This window comes from Oncorhynchus mykiss, chromosome 8, assembly GCF_057628025.1.
Source record: "Oncorhynchus mykiss isolate SJ-2025 chromosome 8, ASM5762802v1, whole genome shotgun sequence".
Lineage (NCBI taxonomy): Eukaryota > Metazoa > Chordata > Actinopteri > Salmoniformes > Salmonidae > Oncorhynchus > Oncorhynchus mykiss.
Window position 1 is genome coordinate 88,025,253 of NC_143029.1, and position 25,359 is coordinate 88,050,611.

The window sequence follows — 25,359 nt, forward strand, 5'->3', positions numbered from 1 at the left end:
TCTCGGGGAAAGCCCTGGAGTAGGCTAACGCCGTGTGGGTAGAAGGAAATGCGGCGCTGGACCACTTCGAGGAGTTCATCCGCCGGTGAACGTGTCTTCCACCTGAGGCAGGGGACGAGGAGTGCCCAGGAGTACGCCCTGGACTTCCGGACCCTGGCCGACGGAGCGGGATGGAACGACAGGGCCCTGATCAACCACTATTGCTGCAGTTTGCGCGAGGATGTCCGTCGGGATTTGGCCTGCAAGGACACCACCCTCACCTTTGACCAGCTGGTGAACCTGTCCATCCGGCTGGATAACCTGCTGGTCACCCACGGACGTTCAGACGCAGCTCTGTCGGTTCCATCTCCCAGCACCACCGCTCCGGTGCCTATGGAGCTGGGGGGTGCTGCGCTCAGGGAGGCCGGAGGGGGGGCCTTCACTTGCACCATCTGTGGTCGCAGAGGACACACTGCTGGTCGGTGTCGGGTTGGTTCCTCTGGGGGTCGAGGCAACAGGCAGAGCGCTCTGGCATCATCCCAGGTGAGCTTGCACCATTCTCACCCAGAGCCTTCTGTTGCCCACCTGTTTTTGCAAGCCAACTTTCCTGAGTTTTCCCCGCATTCCCAGCATAAGGCGCTCGTCGATTCAGGCGTGGCTGTGAATTTTATCAACAGAGGATTCACCCATAGTTTAGGGATCCCCATTGACCCAGTAGTTAGGCCCTTTCCAGTTTACGCGTTGGACAGTCGACCTTTAGGGTCCGGCTTTATCAGGGAAGCCACCACTCCTTTGGTCATGGTGAAGCAGGAGAGTCACAGGAAGAGAATTAGTATCGTCCTCATTGACTCTCCAGCATTTCCTGTGGTGCTAGGCCTTCCCTGGTTAGCCTGTCATGACCCCACTGTTTCATGGCAAAGTAGGGCTCTAACCTCGGTTGTCGCGAGAGTGCTCAGGAAGGTGTTTGGGGTTTCCATTGGTGCTACTATGGTGGAAAGTCCAGACCAGGTCTCCACCGTGTGAATTCCCCTCGAATATTCAATTACCACCCCATCATCGGGGGGATTGTGCAATAAACATTCAGGTAGACGCCAAATTTCCCAGGAGTCATGTGTATCCCCTGTCACAGGCAGAGACGGCGGCTATGGAGACATATGTCTCCAAATCTCTGCGTCAGGGGTACATTTGGTCCTCCACTTCACCTACCTCCTCGAGTTTATGAACCTTTTGTGAAGAAGAAGGAGGGAGGTCTGTGCCCGTGTATTGACTATCGAGCCCATAACCAGATCACTGTGAAGTGCAGTTACCCGCTACCTCTCATAGCCACAGCAATTGAGGCAATGCACAGGGCGAGCTTCTTCACCAAACTAGATCTCAGGAACGCTTACAACCTGGTGCGTATCCGGGAGGGAGACGAGTGGAAGACAGCGTTCAGTACAACCTCAGGGTATTATAAATACCTCGTCATGCCGTACGGGTTGATGAATGCTCCGTCAGTCTTCCAAGCCTTTGTGAATGAAATTTTCAGGGACCTGCACGGGCAGGGTGTAGTGGTGTATATCGATGACATTCTGATATACTCCGCTGCACGCGCCGAGCATGTGTCCTTGGTGCGAAGGGTGCTTGGTCGACTGTTGAAGCATGACCTGTATGTCAAGGCTGAGAAATGCCTGTTCTTCCAGCAGTCTGTCTCAGTCTCCTTCCTAGGATACCGCATTTCCACCTCAGGGGTGATGGAGATGGAGAGTGACCGCATTTCAACCGTGCGTAATTGGCCGACTCCCATCACGGTAAAGGAGGTGCAGCATTTTTTAGGGTTTGCCAATTACTACTGGAGACTTATCCAGGGTTTTGGTCAGGTAGCAGCTCCCATTACCTCACTGCTGTAAGGGGGCCCGGTGCGTTAGCAGTGGTCGGCTGAGACGGACAAGGCTTTTTGTCACCTAAGGGCTCTGTTTACCTCGGCTCCCGTGCTGGCGCATTTGGATCCCTCTTTTGCGTTCAAGGTGGAGGTGGACGCGTCAGAGGCTGGGATAGGAGCTCTGCTCTCTCAGAGCTCAGGTACGCCACCGAAGCTCCGCCCCTGTGTCTTCTTCTCGAAAAAGCTCAGCCCGGCGGTGCGAAACTATGATGTGGGGGACCGGGAGCTGGTGGCTGTGGTGAAGGCGTTGAAGGCGTGAAGACATTGGCTTGAGGGGGCTCAACACCCTTTTCTCATCTGGACTGACTACCGCAACCTGGAGTACATCTGGGCAGAGAGGATACTGAATCCTCGTCAGGCAAGGTGGGCCATGTTTTTACCCATTTTGTTTTCACCCTTTCTTCCAGACCAGGTTCCCAGAGTGTTAAGGCAGATGCAATGTCCCGGCTGTATGACACAGAGGAGCGGCCCATAGGTCCTACCCCCATACTCCCGGCCTCCTGCCTGGTGGCGCCGGTAGTATGGGAGCTGGACACGGACATTGAGCGGGCGTTACGTGCAGAGGCCGCTCCCCTCCAGTGTCCCGCTGGGCGTCTGTACGTTCCGTCTGCTGTCCGTGACAGGTTGATCTATTAGGCCCACACGTCACCCTCCTCTGGCCATCCAGGCATTGGTCAGACGGTGCGCTGTCTGAGTGGGAAGTACTGGTGGCCCACCTTGGCAAAGGATGTGAGGGTTTATATTTCCTCCTGCTCGGTGTGCGCCCAGTGTAAGGCTCCTAGGCACCTGCCCAGAGGTAAGCTACACCCCTTACCCGTTCCACAACGGCCTTGGTCGCATTTCCTCACAGATCTTCCTCCCTCACAGGGTAACACCACGATCCTGGTCGTTGTGGACCGTTTTTCCAAGTCCTGCCGTCTCCTCCCTCTGCCCGGTGTCCCTACGGCCTTACAGACTGCGGAGACCTTGTTTACACACGTCTTCTGGCACTATGGGGTGCCTGAGGATATAGTGTCTGATCGGGGTCCCCAGTTCACTTCGAGGGTCTGGAGGGCGTTCATGGACCGTCTGGGGGTCTCGATCAGCCTTACCTCGGGTTTTCACCCCGAGAGTAATGGTCAGGTGGAGAGAGTGAACCAGGATGCGGGTAGGTTTCTGCGGTCTTATTGTCAGGACTGGCTGGGGGAGTGGGCAGTGTTCGTGCCCTTGGCTGAGACGGCTCAGAACTCGCTCTGCCACTACTCCACTAACCTCTCACCCTTCCAGCGCGTACTGGGGTACCAGCCGGTTCTGGCGCCTTGGCATCAGAGTCCTGCGGTGGACAACTGGCTCAGGCGTGCAGAGGAGACCTAGGAGGCTGCCCATGTTCACCTCCAGCGCGCTGTGCTGCGCCATGAGCTGTCACTGCAGTGAGGCCCCGCTGTTTGCACCGGGGGACTGGGTCTGGCTCTCGACCCGAAACCTGCCCCTCCGCCTGCCCTGCCTGAAGCTGGGACCGCGGTTTGTGGGGCCATTTAAAGTCCTGAGGAGACTGAACGAGGTTAGTTACCGGTTACAGCTTCCCACCGATTACCATTTTAACCCCTTGTTCCATGTGTCTCTCCTCATGCCGGTGGTGGCTGGCCCGCTCCAGGAGTCTGAGGTGCGGAAGGTTCCTCCGCTCCCTTTGGAAATCGAGGGGGCCCCGGCGTACTCCATTCACTCCATACTGGATTCGAGGCGTCGGGCGAGGGGCCGTCAGTACCTCGTGGACTGGGAGGGGTACGGTCCGGAGGAGAGATGCTGGGTCCCAGTGGAGGGCGTTTTGGACCCTTCTATGCTGCCGGTGTTCCACTGTCTTCATCCGGATCGCCCTGCACCTCGCCATCCGGGTCGTCCCCGAGGCCGGTGTCGGCGTGTTGCTGGAGCCACGCGTCAATGAGGGGATACTGTCACGACTTCCGCCGATGTCGGTCCCTCTACTTGTTCAGGTGGCGTTCGGCGGTCGACGTCACCGGTCTTCTAGCCATCGCCGCTCCACCTTTCATTTTCCATTTGTTTTGTCTTGTTTTCCCGCACACCTGGTTCACATTCCCTCATCAGACTATATGTATGTTACTCTATGCTTCCCCCATGTCTGTGTGTGGAATTGTTCTTTGTGTAGGGTGTTACGCTACAGACAGGCTTGTAGCGCAAGCTTGTTTTGTTTGTTTGTTTTGTTTATCCGTTCATGTCGGTTGTGCGTTGTGCAGCCTCACCTGTGCCTTTGGGCCAGGGTGTATATTAAAGTTCTCCTGTTATCACCCATCCCTGCTCTCCTGCGCCTGACTTCCCGACAACCAGTCACTCACCCTGTTACAATAGTTATATCAGTTTTATCAAACCCTACAGTTCTATTGTGTCAGTTCTATCAGTTCTACCAGTTGTGTCAGTTCTATCAGTTCTATCAGTTCTACCAGTTCTATCAGTTCTATCACTTCTATCAGTTGTGTCAGTTCTATCAGTTCTACCAGTTGTGTCAGTTCTATCAGTTCTATCACTTCTACCAGTTGTGTCAGTTCTATCAGCTCTATATGTTCTGTCGGTTCTATCACTTCTACCAGTTGTCAGTTCTATCAATTCTATCAGTTCTATCAATTCAAGTCTTCACTGACATTTTCAACATGTTTCTGACCCAGTCTGTGACACCTACAGTACCAGTCAAAAGGTTTGGACACACCTTCTCATTCAAAATTGTTCTTTATTTTTACTATGTTGTACATTGTAGAATAATAATGAAGACATCCAAATTACGTAATAACACATGTGGAATCAAGTAGTAACCAAAAAAGTGTTAAGCAAATCAAAATATATTTTATATTTAGATTCTTCAAGGTAGCCACCATTTGCCTTGATGACAGCTTTGCACACTCTTGGTTTTCTCTCAACCAGCTTCATGAGGAATGCTTTTCCAACAGTCTCGAAGGAGTTCAAAAATACTCTGAGCACTTGTTGGCTGCTTTTCCTTCAGTCTGCGGTCCAAAACCTCCCAAACCGTCTTCATTGGGTTCTGGTTGGTGATTGTTGCCAGGTCATCTGATGCAGCACTCCATCACTCTCATTGGTCAAATAGCCCTTACATAGCCTGGAGGTGTGTTTTGGGTCATTGTCCTATTGAAAATAAATTATATTCCCACTAAGCGCAAATCATATGGGATGGCAAATCGCTGCAGAATTCTGTGGTAGCCATGTTGGTTAAGTGTGCCTTGAATTATAAATAAATGACAGACCGTGTCACCAGCAAAACACCCACACACCATCACACCTCCTCCTCCATGCTTCACGGTGGGAACCACACATGCGGAGATCATCCGTTCCCTTTTACTCTGTCTCACAAAGACATGGCAGGTTGGAACCAAAAATCTCAAATTTGAACTCATCAGACCAAAGGACAGATTTCCACTGGTCTAATGTCCATTGCTCGTGTTTCTTGGCCCAAGCAAGTGTTTTATTCTAATTTGTGTCCTTTAGTATTGGGTTCTTTGCAGCAATTTGACCATGAAGGCCTGATTCACGCAGTCTCCTCTAAACAGTTAATGTTGAGATATGTCTGTTACTTGGACACTGTGAAGCATTTATTTTGGCTGCAATTTTGGAGGCTGGTAACTCTAATGAGCTTATCCTCTGCAGGTGACTGGTTCTTCCTTTCCTGTGGCGGACCTCATGAGAGCCAGTTTCATCATAGTGCTTGATGGTTTTTGCGACTGCACTTGAAGAAACTTTCAAAGTTCTTGAAATATTCCGCATTGACTGACCTTCATGCCTTAAAGTAATGATGGACTGTCGTCTCTCTTTGCTTATTTGTACTGTTTTTGCCATAATATGGACTGGTACTGTACATGTTTCAAGCAGACCACCATAGTCCCTGTGCCCAAGAACACCAAGGTAAACTGCCTAAATGACTCTCGACCTGTAGCACTCACATCTTTAACCATGAAGTGCTTTGAAATGCTTGTCATGGCTCACATCAACACCTTCATCCCAGAAGCCCTAGACCCACTCCAATCAGCATACCGCCCCAACAGATCCACAGATGATGCAATCTCTATTGCACTCCACCCTGCCCTCGATAAAATGAACACCTATGTGAGAATGCTATTCATTGACTACAACTCAGAGTTCAACACCATAGTGCCCTCAAGGTTCATCACTAAGCTAAGGACCCTGGGACTAAACACCTCCCTTTGCAACTGGATCCTGGACTTCATGACGGGTCGCCCTCCAGGTGGTAAGGAGAGGCAACAACACATCTGCCATGCTGAACCTCAATATGGGTGCCCCTCAGGGGTGCGTGCTTAGTCCCCTCTTGTGCTCCCTGTTCACCCATGACTGCGTGGCCAAGCACGACTCCAACACCATCGTTAAGTTTGCCGATGACACAACGGTGGTAGGCCTGATCAGAGAGGTCAGAGACCTGGCAGTGTGGTGCCCCGGACATCAATCTCTCCCTCAATGTGATCAAGACAAAGGAGATGATTGTGGACTACAGGAAAAGGAGGGCCGAGCATGTCCCATTCTCATCGACGGGGCTGTAGTGGGGCAGGTTGAGAGCTTCTAGTTCCTTGGTGTCCACATCACCAACAAACTTTTATGGTCCAAACACACTAAGACAGTTGTGAAGTTGGCATGACAATGCCTATTCCCCCTTGGCTTAGATCCTCAGATCCTCAAAACGTTATACAGCTGCACGAGAGCATCCTGACTGGTTTAATCACCGCCTGGTATGGCAACTGCTCCAACCGCAAGGCGCTTCAGAGGGTAGTGCATACGGCCGACCTTCCTGCCACCCAGGACCTCTACACCAGGCAGTGTCAGAGGAAAGCCCTAAAAATTGCCAAAGACTCCAACCACCCTAGTCGTGCTGCAAGCGGTACCAGAGCGCCAGGTCTAGGTCCAAAAGGCTTCTTAACAGCTTCTAACCCCAAGCCATAAGACTCCTGAACATCTAATCAAATGACCACCTGGAATTTTTGCATAGTCACTTTACCCCTACCTACATGTACATATTACTTCAATTAATCTGTACCCCAGCACATTGACTCGATACCGGTAGCCCCTGTATATGGATAGATTCATTATTGTTATTTTATTGTCACTAATTTATAAAAAAAAAATATTTTTATTTAGTAAATATTTTCATAACTCTTATTTTTCTTAAAAATGAAATGTTGGTTAAGGGCTTGTATATAAGCATTTCACGTAAAAGTCACATGTGACAAATAAGATTTCATTTGATTGCATTCCCAGTAGAGTGGAGGCTGTTATAGCAGCCAATGGGGCTCCATATTAATGCCCATGATTTTGGAATGAGATGATCGACAAGCAGGTGTCCACATACTTTTGGTCATTTAGAATATGTCTATATATCTAATGTATATGATAGTGTAGATGTATTCTTGTCCATAGTTCATCCCTTTAATCCTGACAGCTCTAGTCCCCTAGCAACAAGAGAGCCTCCTTTCATCTTAGGTTTTTACATGGAAGGTCACGTACAGCTATATATCTGCATATGTTCAGTAAGGTCCTGAATATGAAATATGTCAAATGTAATACCCCGTCTGTCACTAGGAGATGTATTGCTATTGTGACTAAAGACGATGACTTGATGACCGATGAGTGCTATTAAACTAGAATTAAATTCTGCACTTTCAGCAAATTTGTCTTCAAGGACCGTACGGTTAATATCCTAGCAGGAAATATGAGCCGTTGCGTTAGTTGGCTGCATGGGGAAAAACGCATGTGTGCTATAGGATACATCTCAACTGGCATCCTATTCCCTACACAGTGCACTACAATGGCTCATAGGGCTCTCTGGTCAACAGTAGGAATAGGGTGCCATTTTGGATGCAGAAAATAGTCTTCTCTTATGAGAGAATAACAAATAACTTAAATCGAAGACAAAAAAAAAAAAAAAAAACTAATTAAACTTCCACACCTGTGTGGAGTAATGTTATTCTGGTATTATGCAATACTACCAGGGTGCCATATGCAATATCATTGCATTCTGTCTTTCTCCAAACCAGTGTGTCATATCTTTTTTTGATATGGAGCATATGGAGAGTGGGTCTGGGGTTTTATCCGTTCAGTGCAGATGCGTCCGAGGGGTTGGCTGTTTTTAATAACGCCCTGTCAATCTGAGAGAGAGGGACAGCTGGTCCCACGTTGCAGAGAGTCTCCTAACTGGAGGAGCGCAGTGTAGGGGGAAATCAAGGCACTTCTCCTTAGACGACACATACATGGGTATGAAGGCACACCTGGGAGTATGTGCACACACCCTGAATGCACACACACACACACACACACACACACACACACACACACACACACACACGCACACGCACACGCACACATACACACACTCTTAATTTGCTGACACACACTTAATAACAAGCACACACATTTATACTGACTTTATCCCTCAGTGTTGGTCTGGCTATAATACTTCATCCCTCAGTGTTGGTCTGGCTATAATACTTCATCCCTCAGTGTTGGTCTGGCTATAATACTTCATCCCTCAGTATTGGTCTGGCTATAATACTTCATCCCTCAGTATTGGTCTGGCTATAATACTTCATCCCTCAGTGTTGGTCTGGCTATAATACTTCATCCCTCAGTATTGGTCTGGCTATAATACTTCGTCCCTCAGTGTTGGTCTGGCTATAATACTTCATCCCTCAGTGTTGGTCTGGCTATAATACTTCATCCCTCAGTGTTGGTCTGGCTATAACACCTTTTCCCTCGGCTGATTGTAGCACCATACTCATCAGTGTTGAGTTTGAGTTCAGTTTATTTTTATTTTTACAGGGACAGTGCACATTAATCAATGTTTCAGTAAAAGTGCCGGTTTAAGCCAGCTGACTAATTTTAAACAGCAGTTCCTGGGCAGGTTATTTTTTTACACTGAGAGGTAAGGTGCTATAATCAGCTCTTATCCCTCAGCTATAATCAGTTTTGAGCTGATTATACTACCTTATCCATGGTGTTGGATATAATAACTTATCCCTCAGTGTTGGGCCGATTATAGCGCCTTATCCCTCAGTGTTGGGCCGATTATAGCACCTTATCCCTCAGTGTTGGGCCGATTATAGTACCTTATCCCTGTGTTGAGCCGATTATAGCACTTTATCCCTCAGTGTTGGGCCGATTATAGCACCTTATCCCTCAGTGTTGGGCCGATTATAGTACCTTACCCCTGTGTTGGGCCGATTATAGCACCTTATCCCTCAGTGTTGGGCCGATTATAGTACCTTATCCCTCAGTGTTGGGCCGATTATAGCACCTTATCCCTCAGTGTTGGGCCGATTATAGCACCTTATCCCTCAGTGCTGATTATAGCACCTTATCCCTCAGTGTTGGGCCGATTATAGCACTTTATCCCGCAGTGTTGGGCCGATTAAAGCACCTTATCCCTCAGTGTTGGGCCGATTATAGCACCTTATCCCTCAGTGTTGGGCCGATTATAGCACCTTATCCCTCAGTGTTGGGCTGATTATAGCACCTTATCCCTCAGCGTTGGGCCGATTATAGCACCTTATCCCTCAGCGTTGGGCCGATTATAGTACCTTATCCCTGTGTTGGGCCGATTATAGCACTTTATCCCTCAGTGTTGGGCCGATTATAGCACCTTATCCCTCAGTGTTGGGCCGATTATAGTACCTTATCCCTGTGTTGGGCCGATTATAGCACCTTATCCCTCAGTGTTGGGCCGATTATAGTACCTTATCCCTGTGTTGAGCCGATTATAGCACTTTATCCCTCAGTGTTGGGCCGATTATAGCACCTTATCCCTCAGTGTTGGGCCGATTATAGTACCTTATCCCTGTGTTGGGCCGATTATAGCACCTTATCCCTCAGTGTTGGGCCGATTATAGTACCTTATCCCTCAGTGTTGGGCCGATTATAGCACCTTATCCCTCAGTGTTGGGCCGATTATAGCACCTTATCCCTCAGTGCTGATTATAGCACCTTATCCCTCAGTGTTGGGCCGATTATAGCACTTTATCCCGCAGTGTTGGGCCGATTAAAGCACCTTATCCCTCAGTGTTGGGCCGATCATAGCACCTTATCCCTCAGTGTTGGGCTGATTATAGCACCTTATCCCTCAGCGTTGGGCCGATTATAGCACCTTATCCCTCAGCGTTGGGCCGATTATAGTACCTTATCCCTGTGTTGGGCCGATTATAGCACTTTATCCCTCAGTGTTGGGCCGATTATAGCACCTTATCCCTCAGTGTTGGGCCGATTATAGTGCCTTATCCCTGTGTTGGGCCGATTATAGCACCTTGTCCCTCAGTGTTGGGCCGATTATAGTACCTTATCCCTCAGTGTTGGGCCGATTATAGCACCTTATCCCTCAGTGTTGGGCCGATTATAGCACCTTATCCCTCAGTGCTGATTATAGCACCTTATCCCTCAGTGTTGGGCCGATTATAGCACTTTATCCCTCCGTGTTGGGCCGATTAAAGCACCTTATCCCTCAGTGTTGGGCCGATTATAGCACCTTATCCCTCAGTGTTGGGCCGATTATAGCACCTTATCCCTCAGTGTTGGGCTGATTATAGCACCTTATCCCTCAGCGTTGGGCCGATTATAGCACCTTATCCCTCGGTGTTGGGCCGATTATAGCACCTTATCCCTCTGTGTTGGGCTGATTATAGCACCTTATCCCTCAGTGTTGGGCCGATTATAGCACCTTATCCCTCAGTGTTGGTCCGATTATAGCACCTTATCCCTCAGTGTTGGGCCGATTATAGCACCTTATCCCTCAGTGTTGGGCCGATTATAGCACCTTATCCCTCAGTGTTGGGCTGATTATAGCACTTTATCCCTCAGTGTTGGGCCGATTATAGCACTTTATCCCTCAGTGTTGGGCCGATTATAGCACCTTATCCCTCAGTGTTGGGCCGATTATAGCACCTTATCCCTCAGTGTTGGGCTGATTATAGCACTTTATCCCTCAGTGTTGGGCCGATTATAGCACCTTATCCCTCAGTGTTGGGCCGATTATAGCACCTTATCCCTCAGCGTTGGACCGATTATAGCACCTTATCCCTCGGTGTTGGGCTGATTATAGCACTTTATCCCTCAGTGTTGGACCGATTATAGCACCTTATCCCTCAGCGTTGGACCGATTATAGCACCTTACCCCTCAGTGCTGGATATAACACCTTATCCCTCAGTGCTGGATATAACACCTTATCCCTCAGTGTTGGGCCGATTATAGCACTTTATCCCTCAGTGTTGGACCGATTATAGCACCTTATCCCTCAGCGTTGGACCGATTATAGCACCTTATCCCTCAGCGTTGGACCGATTATAGCACCTTATCCCTCGGTGTTGGGCTGATTATAGCACCTTACCCCTCAGTGCTGGATATAACACCTTATCCCTCAGTGCTGGATATAATAACTTATCACTCAGTGTTGGGCTGATTATAGCACCTTATTCCTCAGTGTTGGGCTGATTTTAGCACCTTATCCCTTGGTGCTGGGCTGGCTATAACACCTTATCCTTCAGTGTTGGGCTGATAATAGCATCTTCTCCCTCAGTGCTGGATATAGCACCTTATTCCTCTTCTAGCTTCCCTAGAGTTAGCTTTCCTGGTGTTAGCCTGGGGTTAGCCTGCATTAGATGTATTAAGGAAATGAGCCCCCTGGCCAGAGACCTGGGAACTGACAGATCAGACAGAAATCTCCTCCAAGATTGACGAAAAGCCCACATGCCTCAAATATCATTATTTTATACTTGATTAGATTCTATTGAACGAGTGAAACTTTTTCCACAATTGGTTTTTAGATAGACGTAGTCTACTCACAGATGTTAGCAGTTCCTCTGGGGATGGGCAGGTAGGACCCGACGCTCCAGGGTCGTCCGTGGTAGTGTCTCTTACAGCGGCCGCAGTCTGGTCCTGTTGTGTTGTGTTCACACTCACATCCCAGCTTCCCCTTGTCCTTGTCAAACACGCAGCTGTTGGAGTGCAGGTTACACTTACACCTGAGGAGGGAAAACAGACAATCATATTTATTTCACCTTTATTCGTAGCCAGACAAGTCATTGAACACAAATTATCTTCTATAAGAGTGGCGTTCGTTCGGGTTGCACTTCGATCTGAGATGGAAAACACCATGCAACAGTCAGAATGTAAATACTCGTTATTATTTGTTCCAAAGGCTGTGGGTTGGTTCTCCGAGATGGATTACAGTGATAACATTAATATGAACTATTTCATTGACTTGAATCAAATATGACTGACTTGGAAGCTAACACAAATCTTCATGTCTAAGACAAGGTCACTCATCATGCCGACGTTGTTTCACCAAGTCACCTCCTCTATACAAGGATATTTCACTGTGCCCTTGCGGTGGAATGTTGCCTCTTCTATAATTTAATAGTGGGTATACTAGGCCTACATGGAATTCCCACTTAGATCAGACTAAGAGGGAAGAGAGAGAGGAAAACGCATCGTTATTCTTAAAACGAGAGCTAATTTGGCTAACCTTTCGTTGAGGGAACAGCATTTAAAACAATACCTAATTTTTGTCTAACCCTTCGAGGAGGGAACAGCATTTTAAACAATACCTAATTTGGCTAACCCTTCGATGAGGGAACAGCATTTAAAACAATACCTAATTTGGCTAACCCTTCGTTGAGGGAACAGCATTTAAAACAATACCTAATTTGGCTAACCCTCTGTGGAGGGAACAGCATTTTAAACAATACCTAATTTGGCTAACCCTCTGTGGAGGGAACAGCATTTTAAACAATACCTAATTTGGCTAACCCTTTGTTGAGGGAACAGCATTTAAAACAATACCTAATTTGGCTAACCCTTCGAGGAGGGAACAGCATTTAAAACAATACCTAATTTGGCTAACCCTCTGTGGAGGGAACAGCATTTTAAACAATACCTAATTTGGCTAACCCTTCGAGGAGGGAACAGCATTTAAAACAATACCTAATTTGGCTAACCCTTCGAGGAGGGAACAGCATTTAAAACAATACCTAATTTGGCTAACCCTCCGTGAAGGGAACACCACATTAAATAAAGTCAGGATTCAAAGGCATCCCAAATGGCACTCTAATCCCTACATAGTGCCCTATAGGGAATAGGGTGTCATTTGAGACACAGGCAATAACGTTCTCTTTATTGAGGACTAAACAGAGAGCTGATTGAGAGTTAACAAGAAGAAACCAAATGAACCAAGTCTTTCTTCAAAGTTACTCAAACCTTTTTGGTTCCAAGTAGAACTATATTTGGTTCCATGTAGAAGTCGTTTTGGTTCCAGGTAGACGTCCTCTGTGTTCCATGTAGAACCAAAAGTATTCTACTTGAAATCAAACAGGGATCTTCAAAGTGTTTCCTATGGGGACAGCCAAATAACACTTTTGGTTATGTCTCTCTCTCTCTCTGTCTCTCTGTCTCTCTGTCTCTCTCTCTCTCTCTCTCTCTGTCTCTGTCTCTCTGTCTCTCTCTCTCTGTCTCTCTCTCTCTGTCTCTGTCTCTCTGTCTCTCTGTCTCTGTCTCTGTCTCTCTGTCTCTCTCTCTCTCTGTCTCTCTCTCTGTCTCTGTCTCTCTCTCTCTGTATCTCTCTCTGTCTCTCTCTCTCTCTCTGTCTCTCTCTCTCTCTCTCTCTATCTCTCTCTGTCTCTCTCTCTCTCTCTCTGTCTCTCTCTCTGTCTCTCTGTCTCTCTGTCTCTCTGTCTCTGTCTCTCTGTCTCTCTCTCTCTCTCTGTCTCTGTCTCTCTCTCTCTCTCTGTCTCTCTCTCTCTCTCTCTCTCGCTCTCTCTCTCTCTCTATCTCTGTCTCTCTGTCTCTCTCTCTCTGTCTCTGTCTCTCTGTCTCTCTGTCTCTCTCTCTCTCTCTCTCTGTCTCTCTCTCTCTCTCTGTCTCTCTCTCTCTTTGTCTCTCTCTCTCTCTCTGTGTCTCTCTCTCTCTCTCTGTCTCTCTCTCTCTCTCTCTGTCTCTCTCACTCTCTCTCTCTGTCTCACTCTCTCTCTCTCTCTCTCTCTCTCTCTGTCTCACTCTCTCTCTCTCTGTCTCTCTCTCTCTCTCTCTCTCTCTGTCTCTGTCTCACTCTCTCTCTCTCTCTCTCTCTCTCCCTCTCACTATCTCCCCACTATCCTCTTCTCTCCTCTATACATACACCTCAATCTGGCTCCCCATGGTAACCTTCCCCTTAATTAAAAAACAGCTAAAACAGAATCACACGCACACACACACACACACACACACAAACGCACAGACAGAAACTCACAGACACACACCTGTGTGTGTTTGTGTGTGTGTGTCCTCGTCACAAGAGGTATGTCCCTCTGCTCTATTGAGTAGGGCAGACCATTAAGTTTTAATGATTGGTTATATTCCTCCTAGACTAGTTAGTCTCTTTATAATGGAAGTATAATCTATCATCTTATCTAAAACGCTGTCTGAAACCGCCGTATACCCTCATTTCTCTCACCGTTTATCCTTGTGTTTAAATGTGTACTGTGTCTCTTAGGTGTCAATGTCTACTGTGTCTCTTATGTGTCAATGTCTACTGTGTCTCTTGTGTTTAAATGTCTACTGTGTCTCTTGTGTTTAAATGTGTAATGTAGGAGAATACAACACAATAGATATGGTAGGAGAAAATGTAAAGAAAAACCTAATGGAATTTTGTTTTTTGTTGAGAGACCATCCTCTTAGAAATGCAACAGAAAGTTCATATTGAAAGTTAGCTCCCTTTATGCAGTTCCTATGGCTTCCACAAGGTGTCAGAAGTCTATGTTCAAGGTTTCAGGCTTGTAAGTTCAAAAACAAATAAGAAAGAAGTTTTAGTAGAAGGACACAGTCGTGTTTGGCGCGCCAAGAAGACATTACCCACCTGCTAAAATCGGTGTCCTATTGAGCGTACTTCTTTCTGAAATATTATAGTTTGATTACATTTTAGGTTATCTGAGGAGTAAATAGAAACGTATTTAGACTTGTTGAAACAAAGTTTAGGGGTAGATTTTCAGATTCCTTTCTCAGCAAGTTGAACGAGTGGATTACTCAAATGGCACCAACTAAACTGACTTTTTGGGATATAAAGGATTTTATCTAACAAAACGACACTACATGTTATAGCTTGGACCCTTTGGATGACAAATCAGAGGAAGATTTTCAAAAAGTAAGTGAATATTTAATCGTTATATGTGAATGTATGAAACCTGTGCCGGTGGAAAAATATTTTGATGTGGGGAGCCGTCCTCGCATGGCATGTTTTCGCAGTAATAGCTACTGTAAATCGGACAGTGCAGATAGTTTAACAAGAATTTCAGATTTCAGTCGACACTTATATGTGACTAAATGTTTAAAATCCATCATATTTATGGTTATTTATTTGAATTGCGGGCCCTCCAGTTTCACCGGAAGTTGTCACGCTCCTTAAGACGTTGAGGGTGGAGTTGAATCGACAGAATCAAATCAAATCAAATTGTATTAGTCACATGTGCCTTATAGTGAAATGCTTACTTACAAGCAACGATGCAGTTTTAAAAAAATACATAAAAAATTTAACAAATAAAAATAACAAATAATTAAAGAGGTTCAGTAAAATAACAATGTGGAGGCTATATACAGGGTGTTAGGGTACAGAGTCAATGTGGAGGCTATATACAGGGTATTACGGTACAGAGTCAATGTGGAGGCTATATACAGGGGGTACCGGTACAGAGTCAATGTGGAGACTATATACAGGGGGTACCGGTACAGAGTCAATGTGGAGGCTATATACAGGGTGTTAGGGTACAGAGTCAATGTGGAGGCTATATACAGGGTGTTAGGGTACAGAGTCAATGTGGAGGCTATATACAGGGTATTACGGTACAGAGTCAATGTGGAGGCTATATACAGGGTGTTACGGTACAGAGTCAATGTGGAGACTATATACAGGGTATTACGGTACAGAGTCAATGTGGAGGCTATATACAGGGTGTTACGGTACAGAGTCAATGTGGAGACTATATACAGGGTATTACGGTACAGAGTCAATGTGGAGGCTATATACAGGGGGTACCGGTACAGAGTCAATGTGGAGGCTATATACAGGGTGGTACAGTACAGAGTCAATGTGGAGGCTATATACAGGGGGTACCGGTACAGAGTCAATGTGGAGGCTATATACAGGGTGTTAGGGTACAGAGTCAATGTGGAGGCTATATACAGGGTATTACGGTACAGAGTCAATGTGGAGGCTATATACAGGGTGTTACGGTACAGAGTCAATGTGGAGACTATATACAGGGTATTACGGTACAGAGTCAATGTGGAGGCTATATACAGGGTGTTACGGTACAGAGTCAATGTGGAGGCTATATACAGGGGGTACCGGTACAGAGTCAATGTGGAGGCTATATACAGGGGGTACCGGTACAGAGTCAATGTGGAGGCTATATACAGGGGGTACCGGTACAGAGTCAATGTGGAGGCTATATACAGGGGGTACCGGTACAGAGTCAATGTGGAGGCTATATACAGGGGGTACCGGTACAGAGTCAATGAGGAGGCTATATACAGGGTATTACGGTACAGAGTCAATGTGGAGGCTATATACAGGGGGTACCGGTACAGAGTCAATGTGGAGGCTATATACAGGGGGTACCGGTACAGAGTCAATGTGGAGGCTATATACAGGGGGTACCGGTACAGAGTCAATGTGGAGGCTATATACAGGGTATTATGGTACAGAGTCAATGTGGAGGCTATATACAGGGGGTACCGGTACAGAGTCAATGTGGAGGCTATATACAGGGGGTACCGGTACAGAGTCAATGTGGAGGCTATATACAGGGGGTACCGGTACAGAGTCAATGTGGAGGCTATATACAGGGGGTACCGGTACCGAGTCAATGTGGAGGTTATATACAGGGGGTACCGGTACAGAGTCAATGTGGAGGCTATATACAGGGGGTACCGGTACAGAGTCAATGTGGAGGCTATATACAGGGGGTACCGGTACAGAGTCAATGTGGAGGCTATATACAGGGTATTACAGTACAGAGTAAATGTGGAGGCTATATACAGGGGGTACCGGTACAGAGTCAATGTGGAGGTTATATACAGGGGGTACCGGTACAGAGTCAATGTGGAGGCTATATACAGGGGGTACCGGTACAGAGTCAATGTGGAGGCTATATACAGGGGGTACCGGTACAGAGTCAATGTGGAGGCTATATACAGGGGTACCGGTACAGAGTCAATGTGGAGGCTATATACAGGGGGTACCGGTACCGAGTCAATGTGGAGGTTATATACAGGGGGTACCGGTACAGAGTCAATGTGGAGGCTATATACAGGGGGTACCGGTACAGAGTCAATGTGGAGGCTATATACAGGGGGTACCGGTACAGAGTCAATGTGGAGGCTATATACATGGGGTACCGGTACAGAGTCAATGTGGAGGCCATATACAGGGGGTACCGGTACAGAGTCAATGTGGAGGCTATATACAGGGGGTACCGGTACAGAGTCAATGTAGAGGTTATATACAGGGGGTACCGGTACAGAGTCAATGTGGAGGATATATACATGGGGTACCGGTACAGAGTCAATATGCGGGGGCACCGGTTAGTCGAGGTAATTGAGATAATATGTACATGTAGGTAGAGTTATTAAAGTAGCTATGCATAGATAATTACAGACAGTTGCAGCAGTGTAGAAGGGGGCGGTGGGCAAATAGTCTAGGGTAGCCATTTGATTAGATGTTCAGGAGTCTTATGGCTTGGGGGTAGAAGCTATTTAAGAGACTCTTGGACCTAGACTTGGGCGTTCCGGTACCGCTTGTCCTGCGGTAGCAAAGAGAACAGTCTATGACTAGGGTTGTTGGAGTCTTTGACATTTTTTAGGGTCTTCCTCTGACACCACCTGGTATGGAGTGTGTAAGTAAGTAAATTATGCAGAAGTTGGTACCTTGAAGCTCCATGTTACAGTCATAGTGAGGAAATGGCTTTTTTCCCCTCGGTGGAACATCTTTACTCACATCCGGTCCCATTATAAGAAATGCCTTTTGACATTTGAATGCAATTACTCATTACTAACTAGTCACAGCACAACACCTGAAGTTAGGCAGCCAACCCCAGTTGTGTCTGTCTCATCTCAGTATCACTCCCTTGGTGATGTACCTAAACAGGGACACTTTAATTCAAATAAAAAAAATAATAATTTGTCACATGAGCTCGAATACAACAGTCATAGACTTTACCGTGAAATAGTTACTTACGAACCCTGAATCAACAATGCAGTTCAAGAAATAGATATAGAATAGAATAGAAAATATTTACTAAATAAACTAAAGTAAGTTCAGCAGTCTTATGGCTTGGGAGTAGAAGATGTTACGGAGTCTTTTGGACCTAGACTTGACGCTCCGGTACCGGTTGCCATGCAGTAGCAGAGAGAACAGTCTATGACTTGGGTAACTGGAGTCTTTGACCATTTTTTTGACCTTCATTTGACAATGCCTAATATATAGGTCCTGGATAGCAGGAAGCTTGGTCCCAATGATGTACTGGGCCATACGTACTACCCTCTGTAGAGCCTTACGGTTGGATGCCGAGCAATTGCATTACCAGGGATTGATGACACCTGGTCAGGATGCTTTCGGGGGTGAAGCTATATTACTTTTTGAGGATCTGGGGACCCATGCCTCCTGTATTGACGTATTGCCTGTTTGGTGGTTCATCTGAGGTCATAGCGGGATTTCTTAAAAGCGTCTGGATTGGCGTCCCGCTCCTTGAAAGCGGCAGCTTCAGCCTTTAGTTCGGTGTGGATGTTGCCTGTAACCCATGGCTTCTGGTTGGGATATGTACGTACGGTCACTGTGGGGACTAAGTCGTCAGTGCACTTATTGATGAAGCCGGTGACTGAGGTGGAACATATTCCACTCTGTGCTAGTAAAACCGTCCTATACCATCCGCATCATCTGACCACTTTTTTTTCCCTCTGGTTGCACATGTGACATGCTGATAGAAATAAGGTAAAACAGATTTAAGTTTGAATGTGATATCGAGACTGCCCAAATGTGTCTAATTGGTTTATTAATAACTTTTCAAGTCCATAACTGTGCATTCTTTCACTGTAATAGCTAATGTAAATTGGACAGTGCAATTAGATTAACAAGAATTTAAGCTTTCTGCCAATATCAGATATCCTGGGAATTTTTATTGTTATTTACAAGCTCAGGCTAATTAGCCTACGTTAGCTCACTCGTCCTGAGGGGGACCCACCAATCCTGTAGAGGTTTTTAACCAGTTCACACTCCATTACTTAACCAGTACACACACCATTACTTAACCAACACACACTCCATTACTTAACCAACACACACTCCATTACTTAACCAACACACACTGCATTACTTAACCAACACACACTACATTACTTAACCAGCAGACACACTCCATTACTAAACCAACACACACTACATTACTTAATCAACACACATTACATTACTTAACCAGTACACACTCCATTACTTAACCAACACACACTCCATTACTTAACCAACACACACTCTATTACTTAACCAACACACACTCTATTACTTAACCAACACACACTGCATTACTTAACCAGCACACACTCCATTACTTAACCAACACACACTCCATTACTTAACCAACACACACTCCATTACTTAACCAACACACACTACATTACTTAACCAACACACACTACATTACTTAACCAACACACACTCCATTACTTAACCAGCACACACTCCATTACTTAACCAACACACACTCCATTACTTAACCAGCACGACATGCTGCACATTCTATTCTTACTTTGTTGCTGTTGGGTAAACTACTGGCGCACAGCTCGGACACCCATGCATACCCCACAAGACATGCCTTCAGAGATCTCTTCACAGTCCCCAAGTCCAGAACAGACGATGGGAGGCACACAGTATTAAATATGGCCATGACCACATGGAACTCTATTCCACAGTACTACATAGAGACATGACTACATGGAACTCTATTCCACAGTACTACATAGAGACATGACTACATGGAACTCTATTCCACAGTACTACATAGAGCCATGACTCCATGGAACTCTATTCCACAGTACTACATAGAGCCATGACTCCATGGAACTCTATTCCACATCAAGTAACTGACGCAGTAAAATTAGATTCGATAAACAGATTAAAAAAATAGCTTATTGTACAGCGGGGACTGTGAAGCAACACAAACAATGGTGCACACACACACACACACACACACACACACACACACACACACACACACACACACACACACACACACACACACACACACACACACACACACACACACACACACACACACACACACACACACACTCTACATACACATGGATTTAGTACTGTAGATATGTGGTAGTGGTGGATTAGGTGCCTGAGGACACACAGTGTGTTGTGAATGTATTGTAATGTTTTTAAAAAATTATATAAACTGCCTTCATTTTGCTGGACCCCAGGAAGAGCTAATGGGGATCCATAATAACTACAAATACTACTGTCATCTATTTTTCAGCATGCAAGCAAACAGTCATATTATTACAGTTAGTTTACTTTCTTAAGAGTATGTAATTGCTTCTGTTGTGGTCTATTTAAATGGTTCTCTGTGTGTTTTAAGTTGAAAGTGTTCTGGCAAGGACCTCTCTCCCACACTCAGTACAATCACCTCAGTCTCTGTAGTTAAACTATCAGAATTTACATACACTTATATGCCGAGTTGTGGACTCGAGTCACATGACTTTGACTCGAGTCTGAGTCAAGTCACAAATTTGATGACCTGAGACTTGTCTTGAGAGAAAATAAAATAACTTTAGACTTGGAGCCTCAAGACTCGATACTCGACTTTAACTTGAGACACTTATATGCCGAGATGTGGACTCGAGTCACATGACTTTAACTTGAGACACTTATATGCCGAGTTGTGGACTCGAGTCACATGACTTTAACTTGAGACACTTATATGCCGAGTTGTGGACTCGAGTCACATGACTTTAACTTGAGACACTTATATGCCGAGTTGTGGACTCGAGTCACATGACTTTAACTTGAGACACTTATATGCCGAGTTGTGGACTCGAGTCACATGACTTTAACTTGAGACACTTATATGCCGAGATGTGGACTCGAGTCACATGACTTTAACTTGAGACACTTATATGCCGAGTTGTGGACTCGAGTCACATGACTTTAACTTGAGACACTTATATGCCGAGTTGTGGACTCGAGTCACATGACTTTAACTTGAGACACATATATGCCGAGTTGTGGACTCGAGTCACATGACTTTAACTTGAGACACTTATATGCCGAGTTGTGGACTCGAGTCACATGACTTTAACTTGAGACACTTATATGCCGAGATGTGGACTCGAGTCACATGACTTTAACTTGAGACACTTATATGCCGAGTTGTGGACTCGAGTCACATGACTTTAACTTGAGACACTTATATGCCGAGTTGTGGACTCGAGTCACATGACTTTAACTTGAGACACTTATATGCCGAGTTGTGGACTCGAGTCACATGACTTTAACTTGAGACACTTATATGCCGAGTTGTGGACTCGAGTCACATGACTTTAACTTGAGTCACATGACTTTAACTTGAGACACTTATATGCCGAGTTGTGGACTCGAGTCACATGACTTTAACTTGAGTCACATGACTTTAACTTGAGTCACATGACTTTAACTCGAGTCACATGACTTTAACTCGAGTCACATGACTTTAACTTGAGACACTTATATGCCGAGTTGTGGACTCGAGTCACATGACTTTAACTCGAGTCACATGACTTTAACTTGAGACACTTATATGCCGAGTTGTGGACTCGAGTCACATGACTTTAACTCGAGTCACATGACTTTAACTCGAGTCACATGACTTTAACTTGAGACTGATACCTTAAAATGATCAGGTTTTACAACGTTTTGTCACTTGTTTTGTGGCACAGAGTCTCCGTGGATCACTCTCCATGTGACACACACTCAGCCCTCTGATTGGACCAGCAAACCGCCAATCAACACAGCTCGTGGGTGAGCTAGTGATTCTCAAAGTGGGTGTTGGTTGCAAGAAGGGTTTGGTTGGTTGCCAGTGTGAAACCGAATGGGAAAAATACATATTTTCATACATATTTTAATATGCTAGATATAGCCTACCATTTGGATTTTATATTTATACTTTTGCTTATTAGATCTGGTCACTAACATAGGCTTACGTTATTGCACCAAAAGTTGCGCCTTTTGACTATTGACCAATGAGTAGCCTCATCGCCAACCAGAATTCCCTAAAATGGAAGGCGTAACAAGTCAATTTTATAGTAATTCAGAGAATAGCTGACCTCCAAAACAGGACTTCTGTTACTGTGCAGAAGCCTTCATATGAGACTCACTTCAAGGTCTTCTAGGATTCTGTGTTGGAATCCATCCTCCCCACTGTATAAAATACATGAGCTCCTTCATGAAAACCTTGTCTGAGAACCCAAATGGCTCCCTAGTCTCTTTATAGTTCACTACGTTTGATCAGGACTAGTGCACTATTAAGTAGTGCACTATATGCCCAATATAGGGAATGAGTTGCCATTTAGGACACCCTCCATTTGGGACACCCCTGAAGTCCTTACACTCCTACTGAGGGGTGGGGAGATGAAGGCTGTTACTACAGAGGAAACTTTGGCCCAGGCTGCTAGGCAAAAGAGTTCAAGGTCTGCCGCTACTGGGTTGACCTAAGATGATCCTCATACACCTTCAGGGATCTCAGAGAATGCTTTGATGTATTTTACATGAGAGAAAGAGGAAGAGAGAGATACTGTATGTGCTGCATGTAAACTGAAGGGAGAGAGAGAGAGACAGAGAGAGAGACAGAGGAGGTAGCGAGAGATAGAGAGAGATAGAGAGAGAGGAGGTATAGAGAGGGAGAGAGTGAGAGGGAGAGACAGAGATAGAGAGACAGAGGAGGTAGAGAGAGGGAGAGAGACAGAGAGATGAGGTAGAGAGAGAGAGAAGAGAGAGGAGGTAGAGAGAGAGAGAGAGAGAGAGAGAGGGGGAGAGAGGGAGAGAGACAGAGGAGGTAGAGAGGTAGAAGAGAGAGGAGAGAGAAGTAGAAAGAGAGGAGAGGGAGAGGAAGTAGAGAGGGAGAGAGGAAGTAGAGAAAGAGAGGAGAGAGAGAGGTAGAGAGAGAGAGGAGGTAGAGAGAGAGGAAGTAGAAAGAGGTAGAGAGGTAGAGAGAGAGAGAGAGAGAGAGAGGGGGAGAGAGGGAGAGAGACAGAGGAGGTAGAGAGGTAGAAGAGAGAGGAGAGAGAAGTAGAAAGAGAGGAGAGGGAGAGGAAGTAGAGAGGGAGAGAGGAAGTAGAGAAAGAGAGGAGAGAGAGAGGTAGAGAGAGAGAGAGAGGAGGTAGAGAGAGAGGAAGTAGAAAGAGGTAGAGAGGTAGAGAGAGAGAGAGAGAGAGAGAGAGAGAGGGGGAGAGAGGGAGAGAGACAGAGGAGGTAGAGAGGTAGAAGAGAGAGGAGAGAGAAGTAGAAAGAGAGGAGAGGGAGAGGAAGTAGAGAGAGAGAGAGGAAGTAGAGAGAGAGGAGAGAGAGAGGTAGAGAGAGAGAGAGAGAGAGAGAGATGAGGTAGAGAGAGAGGAAGTAGAAAGAGGTAGAGAGGTAGAGAGAGAGAGAGGAGAGTGAGAGACCTGGGGAAAATACTTGTTTCTAAAGCTAGAGGCAGGAAATGTGTCCTCCTGTCTTGCTATCATGATATTTGTTTACTATAGCAGTAGGATCCACGTAGAGATATGGTTCTGTACCTGGTTTATTCTCTGTATACTATAGCAGTATGATCCACGTAGAGATATGGTTCTGTACCTGGTTTATTCTCTGTATACTATAGCAGTAGGATCCATGTAGAGATATGGCTCTGTACCTGGTTTATTCTCTGTTTACTAAAGCAGTAGGATCCACGTAGAGATATGGTTCTGTACCTGGTTTATTCTCTGTATACTATAGCAGTAGGATCCATGTAGAGATATGGTTCTGTACCTGGTTTATTCTCTGTTTACTATAGCAGTAGGATCCACGTAGAGATATGGCTCTGTACCTGGTTTATTCTCTGTATACTATAGCAGTATGATCCACGTAGAGATATGGTTCTGTACCTGGTTTATTCTCTGTTTACTATAGCAGTAGGATCCATGTAGAGATATGGTTCTGTACCTGGTTTATTCTCTGTATACTATAGCAGTAGGATCCATGTAGAGATATGGTTCTGTACCTGGTTTATTCTCTGTATACTATAGCAGTAGGATCCATGTAGAGATATGGTTCTGTACCTGGTTTATTCTCTGTATACTATAGCAGTAGGATCCATGTAGAGATATGGTTCTGTACCTGGTTTATTCTCTGTATACTATAGCAGTAGGATCCATGTAGAGATATGATTCTGTATCTGGTTTATTCTCTGTATACTATAGCAGTAGGATCCACGTAGAGATATGGCTCTGTACCTGGTTTATTCTCTGTATACTATAGCAGTAGGATCCATGTAGAGATATGGTTCTGTACCTGGTTTATTCTCTGTATACTATAGCAGTAGGATCCATGTAGAGATATGGCTCTGTACCTGGTTTATTCTCTGTTTACTAAAGCAGTAGGATCCACGTAGAGATATGATTCTGTATCTGGTTTATTCTCTGTATACTATAGCAGTAGGATCCATGTAGAGATATGATTCTGTATCTGGTTTATTCTCTGTATACTATAGCAGTAGGATCCACGTAGAGATATGGCTCTGTACCTGGTTTATTCTCTGTATACTATAGCAGTAGGATCCATGTAGAGATATGGTTCTGTACACGGTTTATTCTCTGTTTTCTCTGTTTAGCAATGATCCATTTGGTGCGGCAGGTAGTCTAGTGGCTAGAGCGTTGGGTCAATAACCAAAAGGTTGCTGGATCTAATCCTTGAGCTGACAAGGTAAAATAAAATCTGTCGTTCTGCCCCTGAACAAGGCAGTTAACCCATTGTTCGTAGGCTGTCATTGTAAATAAGACTTTGTTCTTTATGAACTGACTTGCCTAGTTAAATAAAAAAAATCCACGAGGAGATCATGTTGGAAGATTAGTGTACATATTATAATTGGGAGAATAGTGTAGGATATACCCTCCTCTGTTGCCTGGACTAACCATGACGTCACAGCCAAGTATTGCGCCATGTGTCAGGCTCAAACTGTTACGGCTTTGTCTGTGCTCTGCTCCCTAATGATTTATTTAGCCTGCATGTCTTTTATATATTATCAACTGTTACTAATTATCCTCAGCAAGAACCACATGGCCGTGACGACATTTACAGAGGAAGCAAATGAAGGTAAACAAAACAATGTAATTAAATGGAATGGTAATGTGGACTATACCAAACTGAAGGGAACTAACAGTAAATTAGCAG

General features: G+C 45.6%; 1 protein-coding gene across 1 annotated transcript in view; it reads right to left on the minus strand.

The window, feature by feature from the left end:
* Positions 1–25,359, minus strand: part of LOC110530824 (netrin-G1-like) — a 133,876-nt gene that overhangs the window by 24,903 nt on the left and 83,614 nt on the right. Inside the window, exon 3 of the mRNA XM_036986619.2 lies at positions 11,733–11,911. Coding sequence (XP_036842514.1) covers positions 11,733–11,911 — 179 coding nt within the window. The remainder of the gene's footprint in view (positions 1–11,732; positions 11,912–25,359) is intronic.